General features: G+C 33.7%; 4 protein-coding genes across 15 annotated transcripts; 2 read left to right on the top strand and 2 right to left on the bottom strand.

Moving 5' to 3' along the window:
• On the top strand, positions 1–2,617 carry LOC107861946 (pentatricopeptide repeat-containing protein At1g52620; the record flags this gene model as incomplete). Of its 9 annotated transcripts, none has more annotated exon segments than XM_047409884.1 (5): positions 1–1,199; positions 1,371–1,418; positions 1,514–1,602; positions 1,792–1,990; positions 2,089–2,617. In XM_047409884.1, a coding segment is annotated over 1 exon segment (1,171 nt), but the record flags the coding sequence as incomplete, so codon positions are not given.
• A 342-nt stretch (positions 2,618–2,959) lies between these two features.
• On the bottom strand, positions 2,960–5,826 carry LOC107861945 (O-fucosyltransferase 13). 3 transcript variants are annotated; one of them, XM_016707349.2, is made up of 6 exons: positions 5,500–5,826; positions 5,316–5,398; positions 4,720–4,790; positions 4,527–4,615; positions 4,061–4,282; positions 2,960–3,916 (listed from the first exon to the last, which is right to left on the bottom strand). In XM_016707349.2, the coding sequence occupies exons 1-6, from the start codon at positions 5,628–5,630 to the stop codon at positions 3,184–3,186; spliced, it is 1,329 nt and encodes a 442-aa protein (XP_016562835.1). In that variant the 5' UTR covers positions 5,631–5,826; the 3' UTR covers positions 2,960–3,183. The 3 variants fall into 3 exon arrangements, with proteins under 3 accessions (XP_016562835.1, XP_016562837.1, XP_016562836.1); XM_016707351.2 differs by having other exon boundaries at positions 4,720–4,827; positions 5,500–5,558; XM_016707350.2 differs by having other exon boundaries at positions 4,720–4,776; positions 5,500–5,556.
• Positions 5,827–6,562: 736 nt separating this feature from the next.
• On the bottom strand, positions 6,563–9,136 carry LOC107861944 (pentatricopeptide repeat-containing protein At1g52640, mitochondrial). Of its 2 annotated transcripts, XM_016707348.2 has the most exons (2): positions 7,621–9,136; positions 6,563–7,524 (listed from the first exon to the last, which is right to left on the bottom strand). In XM_016707348.2, exons 1-2 carry the CDS (start codon positions 9,050–9,052, stop codon positions 7,385–7,387), a joined length of 1,572 nt encoding a protein of 523 aa, XP_016562834.1. In that variant the 5' UTR covers positions 9,053–9,136; the 3' UTR covers positions 6,563–7,384. The 2 variants fall into 2 exon arrangements, with proteins under 2 accessions (XP_016562834.1, XP_016562833.1); XM_016707347.2 differs by having other exon boundaries at positions 6,563–9,136.
• Positions 9,137–9,170: 34 nt separating this feature from the next.
• LOC107864740 lies at positions 9,171–16,723 on the top strand. Its single transcript, XM_047408777.1, has 6 exons — positions 9,171–9,285; positions 14,640–14,746; positions 14,851–15,106; positions 15,911–16,038; positions 16,155–16,262; positions 16,364–16,723. Exons 1-6 carry the CDS (start codon positions 9,171–9,173, stop codon positions 16,721–16,723), a joined length of 1,074 nt encoding a protein of 357 aa, XP_047264733.1.
• The last annotated feature ends 9,952 nt before the right edge of the window (positions 16,724–26,675 follow it).

Below are 26,675 nucleotides of genomic sequence, written 5' to 3'. Positions count from 1 at the left end.
CCATGGACTGGTGATCTCTGGTGAAGTTGACGTTGCATTAGTCATTCGAGACAAGATGATTGAAAGGGGAGTGCCGCCTGATGCTGGCATTTATAATGTTTTGATGAGTGGGCTCTGCAAAAAATCGAAGCTTCCTGTTGCCAGGCAGCTCCTTGATGAGATGCTTGGCCATGGTATAATGCCTGATGCTTATGTTTATGCCACTTTAGTAGATGGTTGTGTAAGCAATGGAGAATTTCAAGAAGCGAAGAAGCTATTTGAGCAGACAATTGAGATGGGTATGGATCCTGAGCGTGTAGGGTACAATGCTATGATCAAGGGATACTGTAAGTTTGGACAGATGAAAGATGCAGTTGCTTGCATCAGTAGAATGAAAAAGTCAAAAATATCTCCAGATGCCTTTACTTATTCAACAGTAATTGATGGGTATGTAAAGCAGCATGATTTGCGTCGAGCATTAACGATACTCCCTCACATGATAAAGGGCAACTCTATGCCAAATGTGGTAACCTGCAGCTCTTTAATTTATGGCTTTTGTCAGAATGGAGATCTTGTGAGAGCTGAAAATTTATTCAATGGAATGCAATCAAATGGTATGATGCCTAATGTGATAACTTATAGTATACTGATTGGAAGCTTTTGTAAATTGGCAAAACTTGCAAAAGCTGCTTCTACATTTGAACAAATGCTCATGCACAAGTGCTATCCAACTGATGTCACGTTCAATTATTTGGTTAATGGGTTTTCCCATTGCATGCCTACTATTTTCGTAAAGGAGAAAAGTGAACCTCAGGATGAGAAGAACTCTATGTTTATGGCAACTTTTAAAAGAATGATATCAGATGGTTGGCACCCGAGAAATGCTGCATACAATTCCATTATTGCTTGCCTCTGTTTACATAAAATGCTCAAAACTGCATTGCAACTACGTGACAAGATGATTAGTAAAGGCTACACTACAGATTCAATTACCTTTGCTGCCTTATTGCATGGAATTTGCTTGGATGGAAAATCCAAGGAATGGAAAAGTATTATTTCCTGCAGCTTAAGTACGACAGAGCTGTCTGCTGCTTTAAAGTATTCTTTGATATTTGACCAGTACCTGAGTCATGGATTCGACTCCGAGGCTTCAGCGATTTTGCATTCCTTGGTTAATGACCATGTCTCATAATCAAGATGAAGCTGATGTTAAGTTTTTGGTAAGCTTGGACTGGCATTCATAAATGCTGTTTTATGGAAAGAGTGTTATGTATTATAGGAATACACTGAATCTTCTATAAGATGGATGGAGCTCTCTGATTGTAGCTTTCTTTGGTCTTTTGTACAGATTGCTGGTTTTGCAGCTAGCTGACATCCAATTTTGTGTGCAGTTCTGCTACAGTTCATCTAGGTGTTTTGGCAGTTCAACTAAAACCAGGGTGGGCAAACTTGCCTTTTTCCTGTTATGATATTTTGACTACGTAGCAAGAAATATAAAATCACCATTGATAGCAGTTTATCTGGTTTCATGCAGGTGATTTTCATTGGAAAATGAATATGTCAGATGCTAAAAGGTTGAACTCTTCTCTTGTGACTGACCCAATGAACCCGTACTTCTTTGTAGTAAGTATGTATTCTGTCTCTTATTGATAATTTTTATTTTGTTTTTTGCCTTCTGTTCCAATGCTGCTGTCAAATATGGAGCCGTTGTTTCTCATTACTGCTCGCCTTTTTTACATTCTTTGCTGGTGAGGAATCTTATGGCAGCTTAGCCCAAAAAATTCCTGTAAATTATTGTGTATTTACATGCAGGAGCAAGGTCTTTGGAGGAGGTGTCATCCCTGTAAGACGACATGACTAAAGGATTCTATTTCCTCAAGGTGCATTTGCTTTGACCTTCAAAAAATGTGTCCATCTCTGTTTTTGACTTGATGCATGGTGCGGGGATTTTGCACAGAAAGACGAATTTCCAACTTAATATTGACCAAAACTGATAAAAGCGGCCACATAGGTGAGTGGTTAAGGAGGTATAGAGGTCAGGTGTTTTATCTTTCGTGCAGGAGGCCAATCCAAGATTCGGAATGGAATGAAATGTGAAATTTGATTCAGGTGCAACTCAGGGACACAGAGATTTGGCAGGCATTGTATTACATTAACTTATCCACGAGAGATGACTTCAGGCCCATACGGAAGCTGGTATAGAAGACTAAGGCAGCGAAAAAAGCAAAGTGTTTCACACTGTTGTTAGTTGACGGTGTTTGCACAGAGGATCAGGGCCAATTTTGATCTTGTTGCTACATTGCAATTTCACTGTGGAGGTATGGTCTTATTCCATGTTTAGTGTCATGGGATATACCCTAGGACAGTGCAGGATGTCATGGCAAGTTGGAGAGTGAGAAGGCTCTAGCTTGAAAGGAATCTGTGGAAGACAGCACATTTTGTGCATTTTTCAGTTGATTTTCAGAGAGAAATTGTACTAGAATTTTGAGGGTTACTATTGTGGAAATTAGAGCTCTTTTGTTTGGTTATACTTCTCAGCGCTGATTCTGTTTTGGAAAAGTGAGAATTTTTTGGATTTTTTTTATATACAAACCCAATCTTGATTTGGTATTAATGAAATTCTTTGATTTATAGAAAAGGAAGTGTAAATTATAGTAGAATATTATTAGACGCCCAAAGTGCTAAACTTGTCAAACTTGTTTTTGAAATCGCTTTTCTTTAAACTGACGGTCTATCAAAACAGCCTCTCTACCTCACAAAGGTTAGGTAAAGTAAAGCCATTCTCACAGGGCAAATAAATTTCTGTATAGTACCAACTTAAGCCATTGGATCAACCAAAGAGGATACAGGTACCACGACAGACGACCTCTATAACACCATTCCATCAAATGGAAAAAGAAACCCATATTCCGCAGAGAAAAAAGCACTAAAATGGGAGGAGGTACATATAGAAGAGTAAAGGCGAATGGAAAGGCAGAGCTTGAAAGAAGAAATGAACACAAATTATCAAATGCCAAAATGTGGTGTTCCATAAGCTACATCCACTTTAGAATACATGATCAAATTCTATCACATAAATTTGTGAACGACCTACATCAAGCACAAGACAACTTTTTTAGGTGAACTAGTAGGCACAAATAAATTGCTCTGGGTGTGGGACCAAAACATCAAGAAACAACTAGACTAAAACAGGAAAACATAAACTCATAGATTGAATTCGCAAAAACAGTCCGGTAAGGCAGATCCTCTACCCATTATAAAATCATCTCTATGAACCTTCCACAAGGCTTCTGTTAGTTCCTTCCCTTTAAGCCCCTGCGAGGTGAACAATGCAAAAGCCTTCCTGTTCAAGAGAATTGTCTTATACAACCCCTTGAAAGCTCGCATTGCAGCAACCATCTTATCCATATTCCCAAAATAAGTAGCCATGTAAGAATCGCTGTTAATAGACACGTAATAATCCAGTGCAGCTTTTGTGTTCCCATGCATGGCCGTGAAGTCCTCTCCGCTAAGAAGACTAGATTTGGTAACAACATTGGTGTACACAGATGTTAGTCCCTCAAGTTCCATCAGGCCATCACCGGCAGCCAAATAAATAGTTGTATTGCCAGGTATGGCTAGAGCTTTAAGTATGAATGCAGTTTCACTGGGTGTAAGAGGACACTTTCCACGGTTTCTCCAAATACGAGCTGTTTCCCCGGTCCAAGGTTTCCTGTCAACCCGTGCAGCTTCTATGGCTTTTGAGGAGGCAGGAGAAAGACCAGCATACTCACATTGACTATAAGCTACCATGTCAGGTTCAAACCGAAGGTGAAGCGATAAGAAGGGCTTTGGTATAGCTTGTAAAAGCTCCAATGCTTTCTTCTCCAATGTGCTTGTGAGGCGCAATGCACTATAACAAGCCTGGCAAAGTGCAGCTTTTGCATAAAGAGGGTACCTAAAAGATTCAAAAGATTATAGAAAAGCACCACATGAGTAATTATGGTTATAAGGATGAATAAAAAACTATCCTTTGAAAGCTGCCTGCAGAAATGATTGGTTAAGAGTTTTCAACTTAACTCAAAATACAAAATATTAGTACCTATCCCTTCTTTGACTCATTGCAGGGGTGATTGAGATATATCCATGCTTCAGTAGGGAAGGAAGAACAGTCTCAACATAGTCAAATTGGCCTTTGCGTTTGCTACAATCAACTCTAACAGGATCTTTTGATGCAATCTCAGTTGGAAGCTCCTTTACCACATTAACAAAGCCCTTCGATTGTTGGATGAAGAAGTCTACATCAAATACATCTTCAAAACCGCTGAAACACGGTAAAACGACATTCATAGGCATGAAAAGGAAAAATAGGCAACATTATAAAGAAATCCAACAACAATATCAGATAGCTCTTAACCATGTAAAACTATAGAGTTATCTGTTGACCAGATGTAGCGATTAATGATCTTCTGCCTAGACTAAAGAAGTAATCAAGTAACTAAAACCTACAAAATGTAGGTTAAGACAAGGAAGATGAAACAAATATACAACTCATAACAATAGCATACCTTGACTCATTCCAGTATGCAGCTACTTCAAACTTTGGCAAAACAAGGGTAGCATTGAGCAAACGAGCTACTCCAACACCATCACACAACTGCAGATCACAAATAATGAGAAACAAATTGAATATAAATTTTATCATCATAAATTTCAGCCGGTAGGATATTCAATGTAGGTGCAGCAAATAGCAATACTCACATCTCTTCTCATCTGATTGAGTCCACCATAGCAATCCACTCGAATATACCCATTAGTCTGAGCAGGAAGAACTGCAGCATTTCAACAACAAAAACCAAATGCAAATGTCTGCATTGGAAGCCAATCAAATGCTTGACTTAGAAAACACAGAACCCCCTAGACAAGAAGCTTATATGCACAACTAGGGCTATATCCGAGTTCTTATTTCACCAACCCCTCAGAAATCCCAAGTAGCTACCTGATTTTTTTTTTTCTTTTAAAGAACAAAACTCCACATTGCTATTATAACAAAATTAAGCATCCCCAGTATAAATCAGCTCAACCTCCACCAACAGACCACTAGAAACACCAATGCAGCAACATAGTAATCCCTCCGTCCCAAAATAAGTTTCCCTTTAGGAATTCAACACAAGAATCAGTTATTTTTGACTATACCACGATACTTCATCTTCTTAATAGCGTGCGATTTTCTAGAGACATTTATTGAATAGGGATAGTTTAGCAAACTAGGCATTATATTTATTGATTCCTTAATGGACGTGATCTTAGTTTCGCTAAGGTGACACTTATTTAGGACCGATCATGCAAAAACTAACCATGAATTTGAGGTTGGAGCCACCAATTGCAAGGTCGCCACTCGGCTAGTCTCCGTAAGCTCCATATCTCATGTCTTTCAAGCCTGCAAATTACACTCAAAATTCAAACGGATCAGAACGACACACAATCACAAGTATCAAAGCAATTAACAAGCAGAGGTTAAAAGAAGGAGAAGAAACTTACAGGGAAGAATTGAAGGTAAGGGAAGGGTCGGAGTAGAAAGGAAGAGGTGGGAAGAAGAAGAGAAGGAGAAACAGAGAAAAGACCAATAGGGTAACACCAAATAATGGCTTTCGCACTGTTGACGCAATCATTCTATGGAAGAGAACAGGCCCAATGAACCAAGGAAGAAAATGGAGGGAATGAAGTAGTCGGTAGATCTCTCCCTTGTTGTAGATCTACCTTCCCCTTTTTGCACTCTTTGTTTCTGTCACCGACTTCTCCATCAATTTCTGCTCTTTCCTTTTTTTTTTTTTTTTTTCTTTTTGTGTCTATTATTACAGTGGTACTTATATAATTTTGAAAAAATGTCTACCAAATTTATTTAACTAATAATAGGTGGCGTTTAGGTAGATTTTTTTTTCTTTTGGCGTTTGCATTAGTTTCTATTTACAACAGTAATATCTTTCAAATTCTAGTTTGGACGCATTCCTTAAATGAATATTTATTTCTACAACGTAAAATGTATTTTTACTAACTCAACCTTGCATTTAGCTATTAGCATCAGCGTCAGATTGGCAACCTGGTGAGTAACTTACTCTAACTATATAAACTAGTTTTCAAGGAACACTCGAGTATCTTCGTGTATATCACAATCAGGCCAACTGTTTATGACTTCAAAAAGACTTTTACATAGATAGATCTTCCAGATGCGTAAAGGCGTTCAGGGGAAAAATATCAACATTACACGTGATTTAAGTAGTTTATAGGGATCCAAAAGCTACTTTGCATCATGTAAAGATTCCAGAATATTGGCAAAGAGCTAACTACTATCTAATGGATTGATAAATCCAACTTTGGTTTCCATGTCCCAATCTTTACGATTCCTGTGATCATTCCCAAAGAAAACAAACTATTTGAGGTCACATCTGGAATGATTATATGACACAGTTCCAAGTCACATCACCAACAATATCGATGTCAGAAATATGGATAACGGTTAAATTTTAGACCCATTAACTAGACATATATGACAGAAACAACAGATCGTTCACTTATCCATCTGCATGGCATTTCCAGAAAATGTCTCACAATTAAATATTTATTTCCCATTCAAATACAAATGAATTTGTCCTTAATATACTCTGGTACAACGGAAGATTCTTGTATGCCTTAACTAATGTATTCCAGCACTAGTTACAACATACAAGGCATCATTCAACCAGAAAGCAGACCTTGTGACCCCTTGTTAACCCTTTTTTTTTTCCTTTCTGGTAAAACCCCCTTGTTTACTCTTGAAAATCGATAGCCCTTCAGCTTGTGCTCTAAGCATACAAAAAATCTGATGCAAGAAATCCAATGCAAGATGTGGATTCCAAGAGATAACTACATGTCTTTCTTTCCTTTACCTTGTAAATAACTGGAAGTCTACATCTACAAATCCATTTATACAGCCTTAAATAGCTAAGTTTTCCTCCCAATTGCACCACATCTAAATCATTAAAAGCTAGGTGTCATTTACACATATTGAAAGGTAAAGAGCAACTGGACCCACAGGGCAGCCGGATAAGAATCAATGCAGCTTTGCTGTTCCGGGTAGCCGGACCATAAAAACGAATGAAGGCTTTGCAAAGGGGATATGCAGATCAAGAAACTCACTAGGTCCAAATTTCACCACTCTTTGACTATAATTTGCCATCACAAGATAATAGGTCGGGCCAAGGTTTTGCTCTCTGGCTATAGTTTGCTATCCGGGCGAGGAGTTTCCACTGGGAATAGCCAAGTCAGAACCACTCACTGCTATCAGAAAACAAGGAGATGCAGCATGTGATGACCAATAAAAGACATGCAACAAGAGTAGGTATCCTCTAGGCCAAGGATTTGGACTATCCTAGACCATTAGATTCTTTCACTCAAAACTTTCATCTGGGTATTCTTCATCATGCTTCAACTTCATGCAGGCCTTGTTACCTCGCATCACGTTTGTCAGTTCTTGAATTAACCTAGATGTGCTCCTTTCCATCTTATCTGCAAGTATCTCGGTCTGATCTGCAAATCCACGACCTATTAATCTATTTCTCAATATTTCACAAGTCGCTGTATATGGTGGAATGCCTTCATCTATCATCATTTCAAAATACTTACATGCTTCCTCAAGTTTGCCTTTCTTCTGACAGAAACCATGCACCATGACAGCATACGTCGAGACTGAAGGATAAAAGTTCCTGTCTTCCATGCTCTCCCATACTTTCTCAACTCTATCAAACCTTCCCACCCTAATAAGCATCTTAAGCAACATATTATATGTATGCTTATCGGGTAGGCAGTTGTTTTGTTCCATTCTCGAAATCAGCCTATGTGCAGAGTTAACTTCATTGCGATCACAATGAGAAGCTAGGATAGTATTGTAACTCCAACAATCAGGCCTCACCTCTCCACTGATCATCTCATCTATCAGTTGGTAAGCCTCTTCAACCTTGTTGGTCTTACAAAGCTTTTTGATGATGCAGTTATACGTAAATGCATTAGGCACAAGTTTGTACCGTCTCATCCGATCAAGGACCCTGAAAACCGAATGAATATCATCTACCGCGCAATAACCATGAATAAAAATTGAATAAGTATAAGCATCAGGTATCAGTCCAATGGATCTCATCTTCGTGAAAAAGGTGAAAGCCTCATCCATCTTACCAGTCTTGCATAGCGACTCCAAAATACTATTATACGCAAGCAAATCAACTGAACGACCTCTTTCAAGCATTTCATCGAACAGCTTTTGCGCTCCAGCAACTTCCCCTAATTCTCCCCAACCTCTGATCAGAATGCTGTAAGTTTTCACGCTCGGCATGAAATCACCCTTCACTTTATCGAAAAACTCCTGAGCTTGCTTCGTGTGCTTTCGTTTACACAGCGCCAGCAAAAGCTTATCGAGGTCAACTAAACATGGTTTAATCCCAAAATCTACCATTTTATTAAAAGCCCTAATTGCATCAGCTGGCAAACCAGCTCTACTATAAGCCCTGAAAACAATCCAGAAAATTTCCGGAGTAATTTCACAAGATAAATTCGTTCTCATCTCAACAAGGAAATCCCATATCAAGGGAAACTGTTTGCTACTTCCTAATGTATCAACAAGAATGTGAAAACTTACTCTACTATGACAAAAACCTGATAACTTTTGCGCCCATATGAAAAACCTGTGCGCAGAGAATCCAAGATTCTTGCAACGTTTGAGCACTTGTTCAACTACGTCAGTTGAAATTCTGCCGGAAAACGGACTGAGAGCTGACTCAATATCGTGGTGTGGGCTTCTGTAATCGCTAAGAATTCGAGAAATCTCGTTTACAAGGTCCGGAGAAGATGGGTCCGAGCTTCCGTGTTCGGGTTTTGTTTTTGCTTCAGTTAAAGAGGACATGAACATATAGCCGCGAAAACCATTGCAGGGGGGAAGGTAAGAAGAGAATGAAGAAGAAGAAAGACAATATTGAGTGGTTTTGGGTGGAGAAAGATAGCAATGGAAGAGTGTTTTGGAGAAATAATGTACAATTCTGGAACGAAGCAGTGTTCTAATCGCCATTATTACTTTTCACAAAGTTCAAAACTTCAAGTATGTATAGTTCACCCAAATTCATTCTGTTTTTTCAGATCAGAACTGATTCAAACTAACAAGCGCCAATTTAGTAACTGCAACAGACATGTTGGTTGGTCCATTGCATTGGGCTATTGTTTGGGTGATCCATCCCATTGGGCTTTTATTTGGTCTTATAGATCCAAAATGTGTCATTGGGCTGAAGTCTACGGGAAAAGCTCGTAAATAATAACAAACGGGAAAGTGAACGAGCATAAGATATCATCGTTTTAAAATAGTTGACCCTTATTGATTTGACATTCTTCTTTAAAAAAAAAATATTTTTTGGGGGCTAGTTTTTCCAAATTAACCTTACTAATTATACCTTAAAAATCTAAATTTGAGCATATACGCTTTGTGTAGTGATTTAATAATAGAGATAACATTAAAAGAACATAATAAAATTATCTTAATTTCATAAGTGGAGCAAAGCAAAATTTGGAGAAACTTGAGCGAGGGAGTATCACCTTTTCACGTAAGTATAAAAGTTTGTTTTAAATCCAGCTAGTCAAATATGTTTTAACAAAATCTTGAGCTCAAAAAATTTAAATTCTAAATTTGCCACTTAATATTCCCTTCACCTTCTACTCCAAATATATCCGTCATCACATGGAAATCAAGACCAGAACAACTCTTTGCTGATTACCACTTCATAAAATTAAAATAATAACTCCCTTCGTTCCATTTTACTCGTTCCAAATTTTCTAATTTGATTTCTTATTTTACTTGTCATTTTTCATTAATTAAGACAAGACAAATTTTTTTCCTTCCTTTTTTACCTTTAGTATTAATTATTTTTTCTCCAAATTAAAATATACTCCCTCCGTCCCAAATTGAGATGACACATTGATTAAGAAAAATAATTAATAACATGTCTAGCTTATCATAGTACTCATATTAAATGTTGTTTACAATTTAATTAAAAAAAAAAGTAATTAATGTAAAGGATCTTGATTAATGAAAAAAAACAAGTAAAATAGAAAATCAAATTAGAAAATTTTGAACGGAGGAAGTAAACATTATGTAATAGAGGTACTATAGTAAAGTAATCGTATTATTTTTTTAATGAATATGTAATATCAAATTGGGATAAGTAAAATGGAACGGAGGGAGTATATGTTTTGACCGATTCCTCCAAAGTATGGTCTATATTTTGGTTAACCCTAACCAAAGCGAATTAAACAAAGCTTCTCAACATAGGGATGCTTGAAATTTCAGTTTTTACTATTATTTATGTTTGGCGGCGTAAGTGTCCTAGCCTGGCATCGTAAGATTACATTTAGTAAACTTAACGTGTATTGATCTACAATACCCATATATATATATTTAGTTATGTTCTTTGGCATGCATGGGTAAATCGTAATATAAATGCATTTTCTCTATCCCTACTGTAAGACTTATAATTGCATTTCAAAAAATTTTAATAGGTTTAAATATTAACAGGGGTTCATAACTAAATAGTTGTATGGCTCAACGATAGGAGGGGAACGCTTGAGATGTGTGCATTGCTGTTGCTGATCATGAGTTTGAACCCCCTTTGAAGGTTCTATTTTTCCAGTTTTATTTATTTTATTGGGAACCCACAAATTTGAAATACTGGATCCGCCTCTACTAGTGTTAACCAGTGACGTGTTGCATGCATTGATAAGAGAGAAAAAAAACTCATGAGTTTAAAATGATGAATACGCCCTCCATTTCTTTTTATTTGTGATCATCGTTTTCGTGAACCAATTTAACTAAGTTTCAAAGTCAAATTAGATTAGATTAATTTAATCTTTTAGAATTAAATTTTTTATATTAAAAAATTATATGAAAAGTTCTATGGATGTGTTTGGTATGAAGTAAAACATTTTTCAGAAAATATTTTCCAATTTTCTCATGTTTGGTTGGCTTAAAGGTTTTAGAAAATGTTTTCCAAATCAACTTATTTTCCTCAATTCTAAGGAAAATGACTTCCCTTTAAAAAGTAATAAAAACATTTTGCAAAACTCTCTTTCAACCTTACTCTTAAGTTGAAATATTCATACAACTCTCAAAATCATCCATCCCTACTCTGACCCTCAATCCCCCTCCCCCACCCCGCTCCCTACCACCCCTATTAAAAAATATTTTAAATTTTTTTCTTACCTCACCCCAAAATCCAAACCCCTACCCCCTACCAAAAAAAAAAAATTAAAAATAAATTCAAACTTTTTTCTTACCTCCCCTACCCGACCCCCTACCAACCCCCCCACCCACCCCCACACACAAAAACAAGAATATTTATTTTTTAAAAATTATTTTTTTGAAAATATTTAATTTTTTCCTTACCCCACTCTCACTTCCTTACCCCGACCCCCCACCCCTAATACTCCCCATTCAAAAAAAATAGTTCAAACTTTTTTCTTACCCCACTCTTTCCCCCTACTAGCCCCCAACCCCCCAAAAAATTAATTTATTTTTTAAAAAATCAAAATTATTTTCTTACCTCACCCTTATTACCTATTTTGACAACCCCAATCCGCACCTGCCAACCATCTCTCCAAAAAAAATTAATATTTTTAATTTATTTTTAAAAATAAATTCAAAGTTTTTTTCTTATTCCACCCTTTTTATCCTATTCGTTCTCATTTCTTTTGTTAAATATATACAAATACTTTTAGAAAACATATACTTATCCAATTTGCATAACGATCACATGAATATAAGTAAGAAATAACTTATTTTTCTAGAAAATATTTTTCCTCCTTCATATTGTATGCACCCTAAAAAAAGTATTTTTTGAGATCAAAAATTATTTGTCTAAAATGTATTTTTACGTTTTAGCTAAACACTAGAATGTATGTTTTGAAAAATATTTTTTCATTCACTAATCAAATACTATAAAATATTTTCCATCGATCAACCAAATATAGAAAAACAAGTAAGAAATCAACTTATTTTCCAAGAAAACATTTTTTAGGAAAATATTTTCCTTCATACCAAACACACCCTATAAGTTGTAATTTTTCTTTTCTCGATTTGATTAAGAAATACATCTTAAAATATTGATCAAAGTTTGTATACTTTGACTCTGAAAAAAGGAAGCAAGTAAAAAAAATGGAGGAAGTACTATCCTAAATATTTGTCACTTTTTTGCTTGTTATTATTTCGTTAAGAAAAATATTAACTAGAAGCTAATTTAACTAAGTTACTCTTATTCATTATTTCTCTCTATTTAATACTTTTCTTTTTATGCGTTATATTAATATCTCTCCTTATTAATGATTAAGGCTAAAAGTGAAAACAAATAAGTAATTACGTCTTGATTTTTAAATGAAAAGTATTATAAAATATTTTTTTTTTTTTAGTAAGTATGACATGTATTTAAAAACGAATAAAGTAGTAACTAGTTATAAAAATACGCAATAAAAATGAAAATAGGAAAGGAAAAGCTTGCTGGAGTGCATCATAACTTGTGTTCTGATGCACATGATCAAAAGAGCAATTTGTCACTTTCAACATTTTTATGCTGAGAGTCAGTAAAATAAACTTAGTGCAAAGTCGACGAGGATTAAACATGAGAAAGCGCACTCACCTACTTTAATTTTCTCCTGCCTTCCTTTTTGAAAAACACATATTGAGTGCGTTGTCGTTTTCAAAGATCGTAAAAATGTAGTGCAAAAAAGAGAGAGAGAGTTACAAGCTAAACTTTTCGAAAAATGATCGGGTTGAGTTGAGTTTGGATAAATTAAGATGGAATAAGTTTAAAAATTACTTGAGTTGAAATGAGTTAAAATGCGAGTCATAATCAATTTCCTAATTTTTATTAAGTTTTAATTATTTTATTTGTTCTTTATAAAATTTTAGTAGCTAATAAAATTACATTATTTTCTTTATAATGATTATACATAGCATATCAAAATTAAAAAATTATATATATATATATTCTTTTGTGTTATAAAATAATAAAGAACAAGAAGAAGAGTGGAGAGAATAGAGAAAGTGATTCTTATTTTTCTCTTGAGGGATGATTTACAATGAAGGAGACCCTTCTATTTATAGGGAGAATTTGTCCCTAGTTTCACACTAAAAGACAAATACATTACATCCTGATAGACATCAAATAGATCTTGATAGACATTCACTATAATTGATATATATCATAACACTGTCTAACAATACATATAGGCTGCCTCATTAAAAACCTTACAAGGAAAACCCAGTGAGACAAAACCTCCTAAGGAAAAAAGAGTACAACGCATATTAACTCCCCCTAATAAGAACATCCTTGAATCTTTGCATTCCGATCTTGTGCACCATCTTCTTGAAAGTTGCAGCTGGAAGAGACTTGGTGAATAAATCAGTCACGTTGTCACTTGAACGAATCTGTTGTACGTCAATGTAACTCCTGAATCTGGTACCCGAAACGCTACACGGTACTCATGACCCCGAAGGACCACAAGCTAACTTATGGCTGATATCTATACCTATACACTGCATAATATACTGTATATATATATATATATACATACATACATACACTGTATGAACACGGAATAGAAGCTGTAAGGCTATAAGGTTCAATACTGAATAAATATCTGATAATATAATGTCTGAAAAATGGCATAGAAATACCAAAACAACCGAGATAACTGTCTGAACATACTGTAGTCTGAAATCCTCTAAACTAAACTGTCTGAATAAGGAGTTGATGGGACATGTCCCCAACTAACTCCGACTACTGAAATAAACTAAAACTGGAATAGTAATGTAATCATCACGTTCTCGAAGGATGAGGACTCACAACTGACTCTGACTGCTGAACTGGGATGCTACTGATGCTCTGAAGCTCGTACTTCTAAACCTATGGTATAACACACCATAGCGCAAATACGTCAGTACTTTGAATGTACTGGTATGCAAGTGAGGTAGGCTAAATGCAAATGGTTCATATACATGAACAATACTAACTGACTGACTAACATGAACGTGAGAATACATGCATGACTACGTAAATGTAACTGAGATCGTGATAGGACTGAATACTGAGTCTACTGATATTGACCCCTGAGTCGCTGATAAGTGAGAAAGACTGATACTGTATTACTGAATACTGAGGGTCTGATACTATGTTACTGATACATGAATAATTATTTCTGACAGTTCTGATTATGAAAAACTGGTCTGGTTGACTGTATCTGACAGTCCTGAAGCTGAATACTGATAACATGAGCTCTGAGAATTGATGTAACTGATAACATGAGTGGCTGTATCTGACAGTCCTGAATCTGATGGAACTAGCTGAGTTCCGTACTGTATCTAACAGTCCTGAAATCTGAAGAACAATCTAATCTTTTACTGATACTGAGACGGAAGCTGAGATTGTGGAAGGTAATCATCTAACCGACATGGCCTAGAACTGAAATATATCTGCTTCAGGAGATTCCAGTTGTAACAATGGCCAAACCCTTATTTTTCTGACTTCTTCAGGGTTAGTACCTACTACTTATATGTTTACTATTTTTGTACATAGATGTTGTGTAGTGTTATTGATTTTGAATTTGATGTTGTACAGGTTGGAACCATTTTCCAAATTCTCCAGTTCCATTACATTGTCTTTCAAAAGTGAAGTTGATCCTAATGGGATCAATTGAAAAGGTGTTTCACAAGATGTCAAAGATGGTTATTTTGGAGAATTCAAGGTATGTTTTTTAAGATCATAATCAATAGAAGTTGTTTGAGTTTGCAGCTAACACTTAATTATATTACTTTAAACTGAATTTCAGAAGAATTTCTATTGGGATGCTTCCGTAAGTGAAGTTTTGGTGAAGCAACAATGGATGAAGAAGGATGCATTATGCTACAAGAATTTTATTTCCAATATAATGAAGCATAGAGCTACAGTTCAATCGGAATTTGTAAATGACCATGTGTGGAAAAAGTGGATGGAACTTTGGCAAAGTGATGACTGTGTTAAGAAGTCTGAGATAAATTCAAAGAATCATTGTGGTGGACATGAAGTAGCTGCTGGGACACATACTGGTAGCTCTATCATAGCTGGAGAGCACCAAAAAAAACTTGTAAGTATATATTTCAAAAAAATTGTTCATCAACCCGGGAAGTTATTTTGTTTAGGCTGCTGCTATGTTCTTTTGGCTGTTGAAATGCTAGTTTTTCCACTTTATTTTGGCGCTATATGTGATGCTATGGTCTGTTTCTACGTACCTTGAAATAGCTGATTAGTTTTAAGTCGTTACTTCGTTGTTTTAGTAGCTATGGTTGTGTCTAAAGTGCGTAGCAAGAACCTGGTAGTGGTGCTACCTTGTTTGGGCTGCAAAACAAGGATATTAAGGTAGATATTTTAACCCTAAAATATCTGCCTTAGTATCCTTTACTTCTATTTAAATGCTATCTACTATATAATATTAATGAAGTTTCTTCAATCATCAACTTTTTTTTATTAATTCTATTGGCAGGTCTTTTCAATGAAACATATCCTCATTTTGTTCCTAACTGTACTTCATGGTTCCAACCAACAACGTAGCTAGTGTAATCTCACCGTGTGCGTGAGGGTAGTGTATTTGCAATCTTACCTCTATCTATCTTGCAATAAAAATAGTATTTTCTCTATGGAACATATCTGTTGTTTTCTATTATTGCAGCTGCTGCTGGTTTTATGCTACTTTTCCAGTAAGCAGCTATTTTCCAGAACTGCAACATACTGCCCAAGAAACCAATAGTTGCTATTTTCCAGAACTGCAACAGCTGTTTTCTACATGTGCATTCTTATTTGTTACACTAATAGTTGCTAGAAATTGTTACTGCTGTTGTTTTCTGTTATTGCAGCCGCTGCTGGTTTTATGCTATTTTTTCAGCAAGCAGTTGCTCTTTTTTTTCCTCTTTGTTTTGCAACAATTCTTTCCTACTACTCTCTTCCTTTTCCTCTTTATTTTCCTGCTATTCCAACATGTTTGGTGACATTTTTTTGCTTAGAATAGGGTAAAGAAACTTGGTGGTGTGTCATGATTCTCTTTTGGTATACTGCTAATGTACGTTGGTCTCATTCTAAATACCTGAAAATTCTGTATAGGCTCTTAAAATAGGTCTACATCCAACTCCAAGTGAGTTACATTTGCACGTCCATACACATAATCATGATGGAAAATCTTTTGTGGGTGAGTGTTCCCGACTTCTACATGTAAGTCCATAACTTACATCTAACGATATGATACTCATCTCTTATTTTTCTTTTGTGTTGACATGAACTTGAGTCTATTTTAATAACTTCACTTGTTACAGGAAAGGTATAAAGAAATTATATGGGAAAAAGTACAATGTGAATCTGTAATAAATCAATTGGAGACATATTATGAAGTTGCGGGAGGAGCAAAGAAGAAAAGATTGTTTGGTCTTGGATTAGAAGCTACAAGTTACTTTGGGAAAAAACTGTGTGCCTGCAATGCTTCCACATCATCAGTACTATCTTCGATTTCTTTACCGACAACAAATATGGAGGAGTTGGTGAAGCAATTGATTCCGGCCCTTACTACTCATTTTATTTTGATAGTTATTGAGCGTGTTGGTGGTACTAAGGTACAAGATGGGACCGTGCTTGATCCTCCTCCTACTCATGATGATGACGACGACGTTGATTCGTAGCTTCATATTATTCATAGTCCATGATCGTTGCACTAATTTTTAATAGACTATTTTGACATTAGTTTATGTTTGATAAAATACTTGAAATTGTGGGTGTTGAACACAATTGTTGTGAATTTTGCTATCTATTTGAATGTTGGATATTTAATCATTTTATAATTTACGTGTTTCAACTATTTTCTTATAAAATTATTAGCGACAAAAAATTAGTGACTAAGTTTTGTCGTTGCTACTGAAAAACTTTAGGAACAGATTAATTTAGTTGCTAAAGACGGTTGTAATTAGCGACAAAAAATTAGTGACTAACATCAGTCGTAGCTATTGAAAAACTTTAGCGATGGATAAATTTGGTTGCTAAATAAGTAGACCAAATTATGTTGCAACGGATCAACGAAAAAATATTCTGTCGTAAATTAAGCCACGACCAAAATGAATTTTGGGAATAGCAACGCTATAGCAACGGAAATGTACGTCAGTAATATCAACAACCAAACTGTTTCATCGCTAATTGATCACAAATTTTACGCGGAAATTCAATTTTTTGTCGCTATGAGGTTAGCAACGAGCAATATAGTGACAGAACAAATTCCGTTGCTATTCCATCGCTATTTCTATTTAGCGACGGATTTTCATATGATAGCGACGAATATAACGTGTCGCTAAATGCTATTTTTTTGTAGTGAAAAAGTATGAGTATTACAGTCAATATCACCATTCTTTTGGATCTCATGTGTATAGAAAAGCTTTGGCGAAATGTGTTTTGTTCTATCTCCTTTTATGAATCCATCTTTCAGTTGTGCTATGCATGCTGCATTATCTTCATATAAAATTGTTGGTACTTTATCACATTTCAAGCCACATTTTTCTCGAATGAGATGTATTATAGACCTCAACCACACACACCCTCAGCTTGCTTCATGAATAGCTATACTCTCAGCATGATCCGATGAAGTGGCTACGATAGACTGCTTTGTTGATCTCCAAGATATAGCAGTACCCCCACATATGAATACATAACATGTTTGAGACAGAGCTTTATAAAGGTCAGATAAGTACCCAACATCAGCATAACCAACAAGATCGGAACTGCAATCTTTAGAATAAAATAAGCCCTTATCGATAGTCCCCTTTAGATACTGTAATATGTGTTTGATCTCATTCCAATGTCTCCTAGTAGGAGCAGAACTATACCTTGCTATAACATTTACTGAAAAAGCAATATCAGGCCTTGTAGTATTTGCAAGATACATTAGTGCACCAATTGCACTAAGATAAGGTATTTCAGAACCAAGGAGTTCCTCATTCTTTTCTGGAGGTCGGAAGGGGTCCTTACTCACATCATGTGATCGAACAAACATCGGAGTACTTAATGGATGTGCTCCATCCATATATAATTGTTTCAACACCTTTTCTGTGTAGGCAGATTGATAGACAAAGATACTGTTTGTCAAATGCTCAATTCGCAAACCAAGGCGTAACTTTGTCTTTTCGAGATCTTTCATCTCAAATTCTTTCTTTAGGTAATCAATTGCCTTTTAAATCTCTATTGGTGTTCCAATAAATTTATGTCATCGACATAGACAACAAGTATAACAAACTCTAACGTTGTTTTCTTTATGAAAACATATGGGCAAATTTCATCATTCGTATAACCTTCTTTAGATAAATATTCACTAAGACGGTTATGCCACATGCGTCCAGGTTGGTTCAAACCATACAATGATCTTTGCAATCTAATGGAATATATTTCCCGAGACTTTAAACTATATGCTTTTGGCATTTTAAATCTTCGAGAATTTTTATGTATATCTCATTATCAAGTGTTCCATATAGATAGGTTGTTACCACATCCATAAAATGTATTTCAAGTCTCTCATGGATAGTGAAACTAATAAGATAACGCAATGTTATTGCATCCATAACTGGTGAATATGTCTCATCATAATCGACAACAGGCCGTTCTGAAAATTCTTGTGCAACAAGGCGTGCTTTATACCTTTGTATTTCATTTTTCTCATTTTTTTCGCACAAAGACCTATTTATAGCCAACAGGCTTAACACTATTAGGTGTTTGAGTTATAGGTCTAAGAACTTCACGTTTAGAAAGTGAATTCAATTCAGATTGAATTGCTTCTGGTCATTTTGGCCAGTCATTTCTTTGCCGACATTCTGTGACAGATCGAGGTTCAAGATCCTCTCTATCTTGCGTGATTTTCGTTGCAACATTGTATGAAAATACATGATCCATTACTATTTTAGATCGATTCAAATTAGTTTCAACATCACTTGAATTTATAAATAGTTCCTTATTTTCTTGAGTCTCAGGCTCATTGATTCCTTCAGGAATATCAACATTGCTCGAATCTTGAGCTTCCATATGAGGATCTTTCATAGTGTCATCTTGACCATTTCTTTTTCTTCTTTTAGGATTTCGATCCTTAGAACCTAATGGTCTGCCACGCTTCAAGCGTGCTTTAGATTCATTAGCTATGACACGAGTGGATGGTCCTTTAGAGACATCAATTTGAATTGGGACATTCTCTGCAAGAATATGTGATTTGGTGATCCTTTTTAAATCAGTAAATGCGTTCGATATTTGATTTGTAATTTTCTGCAGATGAATAATCTTTTATACTTCTTTCTCACAAATAGAAGCACAGGATCAAGATGAGATAGTGATGGATTTTTCCATAAAATTTCTCTTTGATGTCACTATCTTCTCTCCCTAATTTTAGGAAAACTATCTTATCAAACCGACAATCTACAAATCAAGCAGTGAACATATCTCCCATTAATGGTTTAAGATAGAGAATAATAGAGGGTGATTCAAACCCAACATAAATTCTTAATCTTCTTTGGGGGCTCATCTTGGTGCGGTTTGGTGGTGCTATAGGCACATATACGCCGCACCTAAAAATTCTCAAATAAGATATATTAGGCTTTTGACCCAAAACCAATTGCAACGGAGAAAATTCATGATAATTTGTTGGTCTAAGACGAACAAGTGTTGCATCATGCAAATTTGCATGATCCCAAACAGAAGTGGGCAACTTAGTTTTCGTAAGCAATGGTCTTGCTATCAACGGCAAACATTTAATTAATGTCTCAGCAAGGCCACTTTAAGTGTGAATGTGGGGTACAGGATGTTCCACTCTTATCCCAATCGATAAGCAATAGTCATTAAATGCTTGGGATAAAAATTCTGCAGCATTATCAAGGCGAATAGGCTTAATTTGATTATCGAGAAATTGTGCCCGTAATCATATTATTTGTGCCAACAATTTTGCAAATGCTAAGTTACGAGATGACAAAAAGCACACATGAGACCATCTAGATGAAGCATCTATTAGGACCATAAAGTATCTAAATGACCCACTAGATGGGTGAATGGGTCCACAGATATCCTTATGTATGCGTTCCAAGAACGCGGGCAACTCAATCCCAATTTTTGTTGGCAATGGTCTCACAATCAGCTTGCCTTGATAACAAGCATTGCATGAAAATTAATCATTTGAAAGAACCTTCAAGTTCTTTAATGGATGTCCATTTGAATTTTCTATGATTCGTCTCATCATTATTGATCCTGGATGTCCCAGGCGATCATGTCAAAGTACGAAAGTATTTAAATCAGTAAAGTTCTGGTTTACTATAGAATGCGCCTCAATTGCACAAATCTTTGTCCAATACAGGTCAGAAGATAAAGCATGGAACTTTTCAATAATACATATCTTCCCAGAGATATTCTTGGTGATACCAAGATATTCAAGATTTATCTCACCAATTGTCTTGATATGATAACCATTTTCACAGATATCTTTAAAACTCATCAAGTTTCTCCGAGACTTAGGAGAAAACATGACATTATTTATGATGAGTTTAGTTTCCTTGAGCAAGATTATAATAGTTTTTTCGAAACCTTAAATCAAATTAGCACTACTAGAAATTGTAGTGACATTAATCTTGCATGTTAAGATGAGGGAAATATTTCTCGTCTTTGAATATCGTATGTACAGTGCCAGAATCAATCAAACATATATCTTCACAATTTGATAGCTTACTTTGAAAATTATCCATATCTTCAAATAAAATGGCATACACCAAATAAAATATATATTAAATTTTTGTACAAAGTGAAAGCTTATACTATAAAAAATTATTAATCCGACATTACTAAGCAATTAAAAAAAATATGTCCAAAAACTATTGAAACAATATAATATTTGATAAGGAATCTAATACATAATATATTATTTATAATTAATAGTACGGAGCAGTATCATGCAATACATACAAAAATAATATAATATTGTTATATTATATTTTGTCCAGTACGTTAATATGCAAATATAATATTATTATATTATATTTTCTGAACACATATGGATAAGTAATGACTATATGTGAATATTATATTTAAAATATTAACATGCAAAACCAATATTATTATTAACATGCAAAACTAAAAATATTAACATGCAAATTATTAATATGCAATAATGAACACAACAGAAGTTCGTGCAAGTTGCACGTATCATTGTCGTCTTTTTCCCTTTTTTATTTAATAATGACTAAATTGAAATTTCATTCACTTCAATAATAAATTACAATAATATAATTGAACTAATCAGTACGAATTAAAAATCAATACTCATGCAAACAACTACTTTTACATGATTTTTATTCTCTAACTCTTATCAACAAAAAAAAAAAAAAAAAGCATTCATTCTTCCATGTTTATGGAACCATCACCAATCAAGTGATCAGTCTTTCCTTCAGGGTGCTCGTAAAAGTCTGCTACATCCAAACATGTGATGTCAACATTATTTTCAGAGAGAAAGTTAGCCTTGGGATTTCTCTCTTTCTTCTTTAGTGATGCTTGATAAAGGTCCACTAAGTGCTTGAGAGCATGACAGTCACGTGAATAGTGTCCTTTTTCACCACATCGAAAACAAGTAATTGTTTCATGTTTCTCATCTTTTTTCTTTTTTGTTAGATGGATGATTAATACCCGGAACAGGGTTTATTTCTTGGTCATCACGACCACGACCACGACCACGTCCACGTCCACGATTAGGGCCACGACCTTTTCCACGCCTAGCATGGTGAGCGTGCCCATCATTCACCTCAGGGAATGATGCAGATCCAGTTGGTCGATTTTCGTCATTTTTCATCAACAAATCATTATTTTGTTCAGCCACCAGAAGATGAGAACTTAGTTTAGTATACTTCTTGAAACCCTTTTCTCGATATTGTTGTTGTAATAGCACATTCGAGGCATAAAAAGTAGAAACTGTCCTTTCCATCATATCGTCATCATTGACCGTCTCTCCACATAGTTTCAATTGAGAAGAAATTCTGAACATGACAGAATTATATTCATGAACAGACTTGTAGTCTTGAAATCTTAGATGCACATACGTGCTTTCGAGAGAACGACCATCTTTAAGTGGTCAAACCTTTCTTTTAGGTTATTCCACAATACGAGTGGATCCTTATTAGTAAGGTACTAAATTTTCAGAATTTCGTCAAGATGATGACGCAAGAAAATCATAGTCTTAGCACGATTTTGACTAGATGATGTATTTTCATTCTTTATGACGTCTCCAAGACCCATAGCATTTGGGTGGATTTCAGCATCCAACACCTATGAAATATAGTTCTTGCCCGAACTTTGAAGGGCAACGAACTCACACTTTGTAAGATTGTTAGCCAAAATAATAATAATAATAATAATAATAATAATAATAATAATACCTTAGCCTTAGCCTTCAAATTTGAGAAGGTAGAGTCTAACGTGTTATAAAACAAAAAGAACAAGAAGAAGAGTAGAGAGAATAGGGAAAGTGATTCTTATTTTCTATTTATAGGGAAAATTTGTCCCTAGTTTCACACTAAAAGATAAATACATCAAATCCTGATAGATTTCAAATAGATCTTGACAGATATTCACTACAATTAATACATATCATAACATTTTAAAAATATTTTGATAATATTTCTTCTATTTTAATTTGGGCTAGATATTAGCTCAAATTTTGATGGAATGAGCAAATAAATTGATAAATCAATAAACAACTCAAATTTGAACAGATTAAATAATTTCATGAGCTAATTTTACTACTTTTATAATCACATATAGCCTAAAAAAACAATAAATAAAAATAAAAATTTATCGATCTATAGCTGTGGAAAACCGATGTGTACAAAAATACATATAGCTGTGGAAAACCGATGTGTACAAAAATACACATAGCTGTGGAAAACCGATGTGTTGCTATTACAATGTGTTAGTGTGACTCGACTCCGAAGTTAAAAGAACCTTTTTTCAAAGTTAATTTCGAAAGTAATTAAATAATTAATCAACAAAAACAATGGCACAATATTTGATGGCTTACGTGATCAGTTTCACATCTGTAAAATAGATTTTAGAATAATGTTTTACTCATAATAGACAAGAAAGCTCATGTGGGCTATATAACTATCTTAATCTATTTTCTTTTTTAAAATCATCCAATCTTAATTAGTCAGAAATGTCTTATACTAGTGAGGTTTTTTTTTTGGGTTAGGCAAGTGGCCAAACTATATTTCTCTGACGTTGACATCAAACTTTTCAATAGGTGTTACTTCTAGTATTAGGATCGTTCTTTAAGGGGTCGTTTGATAGGTTTTATTGAAAAATTAATGCATCTATTAATTTAATATGTATTAATAGTATTTTATTTGATATATTTTTCATCTGATGTATAATTAATATATATATTTTATTGTGTATTGAGGTGTGTATTATTAATACCTCAAAATTTATGACATTAGTAATGTAATGGATCATTAATATGGTTAAAGATATTATTATCTCTCAAAAAAATTCTCTGCATTTTTTCCAACATATATATGGAGGGTACTTCTGTAAAAAAAATTATTTTTTTTAGAAATTATATAATTCGTGTTATTTTTGATACATCAAATCAAAAACTGCATAAGAAAAAGACAAGTATAACTAACACAAACATTACTAATACAAATATTATTAATAGACAATATTTTGCATTATCCTTATACACTCTATCAAACCACCTCTAAAGGGTAATTTGGTAAAGTGTATTAAGAAGAAGAATATATGTATTAGATTTTGTATATGATATTATTAGTATTTTGTTTGGTACATATTTTAGTCTATTTATAACTAATGCAAGATATTAATTTACACTTTATTGTGTATAGTGGTGTGTATTATTACCAATATCTCAAAATTCATGACATTAGTAATGCAATAGATCTAATGCATGTATTAACATGATTTAGCATGCATTAGCATAATTAAAGACACGGTTATCCCTCAAAAAAAATTTCACAACCTTTCCAACATATATATGGAGCGTATTTTTTATAATTTTTTTTTTGAAAATTATATAATTCATGTTACTTTTAATACATTAAATCAAACATTGCATAGAAAAAATACAAGCATAACTAACACAAATATTACTAATACATTATATTTTACATTATTTTTATACACTCTACCAAATTACACCTAAAAGAAAAGATCCCAATTGAATAAAAGCAGCTTCTATATAGTCTTTAATTTAAAAGAGTTTAAGAAATATATGCATCATCGGGGCAAATAATTTCTGATTATTAAGTTATTTGAATTTATTGTAGTTGATAATATATTTATGTTACATCTATTCAGGATTCGTGAATGCTTACGTAGTCGTTTGACCATGAAAATAATTCTTTTTTTTTTTTGAAAAATTATTTCATTTTAGTAAAAAAAGTGAAAATAAGATGCATTTGTTCATGAAAATTTCAAATACGATTCCAAAATTATATTTGAAAAATAAACAACTTTAATTTATATTCATGATCAACACAATTTCAACTCTAACTCCGACTCTAACTTTAAAAAATTATAATTTTTATGGTCAAACGGGGCGTAAGAGAACTAAAGGGTGAGTGGAAGAAACTAGATTTTTGAGATCAGCCTTGCTGCAAATAAGGGGAAAAAGTGTAAAAACTTACTAAAAATATTTGTAGATTGATATAAGTTAAGCGCTCGCTATTATAAAAGGCTGGAGAATCAGGATCAAAAAGTGAGTCAAAATTTAAAATCCTATTTTTTAAACCAATCAACTCTAGATTCATAATATATACAGTGCCTATTTAATATCTCCTTTGTCTCATTTTATGTGTCTTCATTTAATTGAATACGAAGTTTAAAAAATAATTATTAGCTTCATTTAATAGAAACGATCTACTTTTTTTTGTAGTCCGTTTAAAAAAGAATGATCATTTTCTTTTTTTTTTGCAGTACTTTAATTTCAACTTTACATGTTTAGAACCACAAGATTAAAGAATATTTTGGTATATTTGACACAACTTTAATTTAACACTACAAGATTCGAAAGTTTTATTTATTTTCTTAAACTTTGTGTCAAGTCAAAGCATGTTATTCTTTTTTAAATGAAAGGAGTAACGATTTTGTAAAGTTTATAAAACTGTCTCTTTTAAAGTTACTTTAATGTTTACTTTTTAGTTGTTTTTACTTATTAAATGGGACAAGTAAATAATAATGTTATTAAATAATTATTAAATAAAAAATAATATTACTTTTAAACGAATAGAAAAAAATGGAGATACATAAAATGATGGAGAGAGTAAATTTAAAAGTAACTATAGAATATAAACAAAGGTACTGGATCGAATAGACCCTGCAGAGAACTTCCGATGCCATTATATATGTGTTGGTGTTATTTTATATTTTAATATTAAAATTAAATTATATGATGATTGATGAACATAAAGTGAAGAAAGTGACGTCATTAATTTAAATTATATGATGATTGATGGACATAAAGTAAAGAAAGTGATGTCATTATATTTTGATAATTCTTGTAATTTTTAATATTTTATTTGTCCATTATCTAATACATTATTTTGTATCTTTAATCTTATAAGTTAGTGATAAGAACATGACCATAAATTTCTAGCAACTTCTATCATTATTCTACCTCTTTATGTATTGTAACTCATATAACATATGAAACCCCTAAAATATTCATAGTATCCATTACTCCCTCATTTACTAAATGAAAGAATACTATATTTATATAAATGGATTTTTCTTTCATTTGTTGAAGTACCTAAAAAAAGATGAGTTGTCGTATATTGTGGAATAAGAAAAAGATAATAAGAGTAAATATAGTAGTGAAAGAGAGGGCCGAAACAAAGAAAATATTTTAAATCTCTAACTATATTCACTATATAAAAGAGAGTAACTATATTAGTGAAAAAAAAAATTGAGACAAAGAAAATATTTTAAATCTACAACTATATTCATTATACAAAAAAAGTTTTAATATGTTGAAGTTTGGACTCTTCAACTAATTCAGAGTTACTTGAGTTATACATCGTTGATGGGCTGCTTTATCTGAAGGGAACAAGTCAAGAGATATACTGCTGAATTGGTGTAGATTAAGTTGCATTGAGTTTGAATCTCCTTAAAAAGGTGAGATATTCGTGCCTCAATCAAAAAAAAATTATTTTATTTTTTTCATTTTTTTTCACTGTAATTTACTTATTGTGTTTATTAAACCAATAATATGTATAAATTAGAGTTCATTACATATGGTTAAGGTTGTCAATTAATGGGGACAAACGAAATAGAACGAGCCAAATTTAGGGAGACAGAACTTAGGGTGCGTTTGGTACGAAGGAAAATGTTTTCCTGAAAAATAAGTTAATTTTCTTACTTATTTTCTTATGTTTGGTTGGTGGATGAAAAATATTTTCCGAAAAATATTTTTTAGTATTTGATTGATGAATGAAAAAATATTTTTTAAAAAATACATTTTAGTGTTTAGTTAAAGCGTAAAAACTACATTTAACTCGACCTAGAGTTTAAGAAGTATAAGAATTTGTGATTTTAAAGACGTTATTATTAAATATAAAA

Source organism: Capsicum annuum, chromosome 3, assembly GCF_002878395.1.
Source record: "Capsicum annuum cultivar UCD-10X-F1 chromosome 3, UCD10Xv1.1, whole genome shotgun sequence".
Classification (NCBI taxonomy): domain Eukaryota; kingdom Viridiplantae; phylum Streptophyta; class Magnoliopsida; order Solanales; family Solanaceae; genus Capsicum; species Capsicum annuum.
The sequence above is the reverse complement of the archived record's forward strand: the minus strand, read 5'-3'. Positions and strand labels throughout refer to the sequence as shown.